Here is a 4,378-nt window from a genome sequence, read left to right as displayed (position 1 = left end):
TTTTTTTTTAAACCGGTTTTTTTTTCCTTCACTAAATCACTTTGCAAGGACGGAATCTTCCCCGGGCCCTGTGCGCTCCCCACCGGGACACCGACCGAGCCTGCAGCCACCTGTGCATGCAGATGTGCAGTGTCTGAGCAGGGCTGGCAGAGCGCTGTGTAGGTGGGGAGCTGTGGTGCAACCTCAACCTGTTCGCGAGAACAAAAAGATTTTGCAAGGTGTTCCACTGCAGGGAGGGGAAAATCCCCCAAGGGGTGACAGAGTCCATTGCCAAACTAATTGGAAAAGGCATCGTCTGAGCAGAGCAAGATTGAAGTGAAGAGGAATCAATTAAATGTGAATTCTCCATTTGATGTACCAGTACAACAGCTCCAGCATCTGCCCTGTCTCCCTGTGTCCCCTCCTAGCCGGGAGTGCAGCTCTCATGCTGGGACACTTCAGAATGACATTACATTTGGCCTCTCTCCTCTTTATGTCCCACTGGAAAATGTTTTAGCTGATCTTCTTCCAAGATGCCGGTCAGATTTACAATAAGCAAATCTTATAATTAAAGGCATTATCAGATCCCCCAAACCTACCACGTACTATCTTTATCATCTAGTGCAGGAATACAGACATCCAAAGCTCAGTCTTTCCTCCACACGACAGTGAGTCATTTCTGAAAGGCCATAATTATATAAAATTTCCATTCTCCTCTGCATCTCCCCGTTGCACAGGGAAAAAAGGACAAGCAAAAACAACTTTTGGTGATTTGTACATTGCTCAGACCTGAAATGATCAAGTTTTGTCTTGTCTTTTCCCCTTTTTGTTCTTGTTTTAGGTTATTCCAAAGCATAAGTTTGTCCTTGTGAAGTTTGACACACAATATCCCTATGGTGAGAAACAAGATGAGTTTAAAAAGCTGGCGGAGAGCTCGGGCTCCAGTGAGGATCTGCTGGTGGCTGAAGTGGGAATATCAGGTGAGGAACTCTGAGTGCATGCAAACAGTGTGGGCTGGTGGGGAGGGGATACATTTCAGTGTGATTTCTGCAGGTTCTGAGCAATTCTGGAGGAGGGATGGATGTGAGAGTGGAGCTCCTGCCCTGGCTGAGCCTGGCTGTGCGTGGGAGAGCTGCTTATCCATCTTGGCTGGGTAATGAGGAGCCAGCCCACGCTGCTGAACTGCTGCCACCGCCTCATCCCCAGCAATTCTTGCCTTTTTTTTTCCCCCTTCTTTGCTGAGAGAAACCTTTTTGTCCCACATGCAGGGAACAGAGCTCACAAGAATTGTGCTTTAGCCAGAATCCTGGTCAGACAGAGAATATTTAGTGTGATTAATTCCATGCAGCAAACCCTGGGGCAGCACAGCAAGGGGTTCTTGCACTGTGGCTGCTCTAGCTCGATGTGACTGTGATTTAAGAGAAAAAATGGGAAGAATAGATCACTGTCACCTGACGTGCTCTGGCTTTGTAGGTTGAATTAAGAATTTAGGCTTAATTATCAAACTGTGAAGTTTTACCCACTCTGATATTTCTAAACATATGTGGAATTCTCTAAGGAGCATATTTGAAATGGCTTTGTTTTCTGTCCTCAAGAATAAATAGAATTTCTGTAAGATGAGTAAACGTCTTGCAGCTTGGCACACTGTCAGAACCAAATCATTCCCTGCACAGAGACAGGAAAAACTCTTATTTCACTGTAAAATCAGATAAAATCAATGGGTAGAGGAAAATAAGAGGAAAAAGGGTATTGATTTCCCATAAGGAGAACAGCGTTTATACAAAAGGTCCTGCCAATGTCTTACACTCTCACAGTCACAGCAAAACACCATTAAAGTCTTTTTCTTTGGAAAACCCACTGAATGTTTGCCTTGCACAAATGATTTCATGAGGTGTTTTTATTTCAGTGTGTGGCATTTCCTTGGAACAGGCTCTGCAGAGAATGGCCAGGGCCCCAAGGCTGCCAGAGCTCAGGGAGTGCTGTCAGGCACAGGGTGGGATTTTGGGGTGTCCTGAGCAGGGCTGGAAGTTGGACTCGGTGATCCTTGTGGGTCCCTTCCAGCTCAGGATATTTCCATGACTCTGTGATTTCCTGGCAGACAGGTTATTAGGACATGTTGAAGCTCTGCCTACAAATATTTGTGTGGGAGGGAATCCTAATTTAATTTTTGATTAACTGTGCTTTTCTGTGTTTCGTTGTCCCTTGACAGATTACGGTGATAAACTGAACACTGAGCTGGGAGAAAAGTACAAGCTGGACAAGGAAAAGTTCCCTGTTTTTTACTTGTTCCAGGATGGTGACTTTAAAAATCCTTTACTTTATGGTGGTGAGATCAAGGCTGGAGCTATTCAGCGCTGGCTGAAGACTAATGGCATCTACCTGGGGATGCCAGGCTGCCTGAAGGAGTATGATGTGCTGGCCAGCAAATTCATGAGCACCACAGAGAAATCTGATCGCCAGGCCCTCCTGAAAAAGGGCCAGGAGAATTTAGGAAAAGCAAAAGAAACCGAGAAGAAGTCCGCAGAGCAATACTTGAAAATTATGAGCAAGATCTTGGAGCAGGGAGAGGAGTTTGCTGCTAACGAAGTCGTCCGAATCACGAAGCTGATCGAGAAGAACAAGATGAGTGATGGAAAGAAGGAGGAGCTCCAGAAAAGCCTCAACATCCTCGCTTCTTTCAGGAAGAAGAATAGTGAAAAAGATGAGCTCTGATGTGTTGGAGAACTCTTCTACAAGCTGTGAAACATTTTGTCAAGAGTCCTAAGCCGTTCTCCTTAATGCAAGGAAACTTCCCGCTGACTTCAAGAGGGCAGCAGATCTCCTTCTGGGATTCTCAGTTTAGAAGATCAAGAGGAAGACATTCCTTAAAAACACAGTATTGTAAATGTTGGGAAAATCACCTAAGAGCAAGACACAGCAAGTATTGTGTAATGCTATCCCATAACAGTGTTAAAGCAGACAACAAAAAAAAAAAAAGCTCTAGATTGGCTGGAAGCTCATTCCTGGTGGTTTTTACAGCTGTTCCCTGGCTAACAAATAACAATTCACTCTCTTATTCCATCTTACATGCTGGAAAAGGTACAGATTGGGTGCCCTCTACTTCCCCACCTTTCCCTGTCCGTAAATTCCTTGGGTTTTATGCTTGTTAATCTACCCCTTGCATTCCTTGTGTTGTCCCACTTTGGCTCTAAGTCTTGTTCTTACCTGTTGTTGACTAAGAGACTCAGAGCTTCCTTTTTCTGCCTTCCCCTTCCATGGCTTCTGTCCCTGTTTGCTTTGGGTATCAGCCAAATGCTGGCAGTGAAGACAGTTCACAGCTTGCCCCTCATTTTCTGTCCAGAGCAGCCATTTCATTAAATATTCTCCTGAAATCTTTTGTGATACCTTGACAGTGAAGTGAGTTCTGAGCAAGGGCAGAGTCTCCTTGAGGTGCTATTACACTCAGTCTCACCAGTTTGTGCAAAAACATCGGGTTTTCAGAGGTAAATTTGGATGAGTTTTCTTACAGCTGAAGAGGTGTTTTACCTGTCCAAACTTTCATGAACAAAATGTTTTTTCTAGCCTCCAGAAACACTTGACACTCTCAAACGAAAGCCTCATCAGTGTTTGGTAGTTCTGAATATTTGAAAATGAGGTCTTGTAAGAGGAAGCAGAAGTATTTGTGTCCTTAGAAGCCTCATCTGTGTTATTTAAAAGGAGATGCCTGGCCCAAGGATCAGGTCAGTCCTCAGAACTGTGCAGTTCACACTCTGTGGAATTCAGATGCCTCTGGAAGATGCTGAAGCCCTGGTCAGGGTGACAGAGTTGAAAAGAGAAACACCTGTGAGTTTTACCTTAAAAGTATGCTTTAAACAAAACTGATTCCTGTGGGAGCTTTGCTGCCTTTTGAATCTTGCGGTGGGTACAAGGAGCAGATGTTGCTGCGAGATAAAATGTATTAATAATGCTATAATAAAAAAAAATTCCACTTCAGAGCTGCTTCTTAAACCACTATAGAGAAACTACTGCTAATTCCGTGATCAGAGGGGAGGCTGTGACGGCTGAAGCGAGGTGAGGGTGGCCCAGCGCTCTCTGCCCTCAGGAGCGGCAGAGGAGGGACCCCGGCAGGGCGGGCAGTCCTTGGGAGCGCTGTGTGGAGATTTGTCCCGCCTGGCTCAGCCCCGGAGACCCTGAGGGAATCGTCTCCTGAGGGGAGCCTTTCTCGAAGCACTGAGGGAACTATTCCCCGGGACCCTGAAGGGAGCAGGGTCTGATAGGATCAGCACTTGAGGGGACCGTGCCCTGGGTCTGTGGAGGGAGCAGTCCCCGGACTCTCTGAGGGAACCGTGCCCGGGCTCACTAAGGGGAGCAGCCCGCGGGATTCCGAAGGAACCGTGCCCGGGTTCTTTGAGGGGAGCAG

At 46.2% G+C, this 4,378-nt stretch overlaps 1 protein-coding gene across 1 annotated transcript; it reads left to right on the top strand.

The window, feature by feature from the left end:
- Positions 1-497: 497 nt before the first annotated feature.
- ERP29 (endoplasmic reticulum protein 29) lies at positions 498-3,951 on the top strand. Its single transcript, XM_005424095.2, has 3 exons — positions 498-518; positions 821-959; positions 2,189-3,951. Exons 1-3 carry the CDS (start codon positions 513-515, stop codon positions 2,689-2,691), a joined length of 648 nt encoding a protein of 215 aa, XP_005424152.1. The 5' UTR covers positions 498-512; the 3' UTR covers positions 2,692-3,951.
- Positions 3,952-4,378: the final 427 nt, after the last annotated feature.

Source organism: Geospiza fortis, unplaced genomic scaffold (genome assembly GCF_000277835.1).
Source record: "Geospiza fortis unplaced genomic scaffold, GeoFor_1.0 scaffold145, whole genome shotgun sequence".
NCBI lineage: Eukaryota > Metazoa > Chordata > Aves > Passeriformes > Thraupidae > Geospiza > Geospiza fortis.
Note: the sequence above shows the minus strand (reverse complement) of the source record. Positions and strands in the feature narration are given on the sequence as shown.

Bases quoted from the DNA above. Each gene is read 5' to 3' on its own strand.
- ERP29 (XM_005424095.2), top strand. The intron at 960-2,188 runs GTGAGGAACTCT...GTCCCTTGACAG, and splicing joins GGCTGAAGTGGGAATATCAG to ATTACGGTGATAAACTGAAC.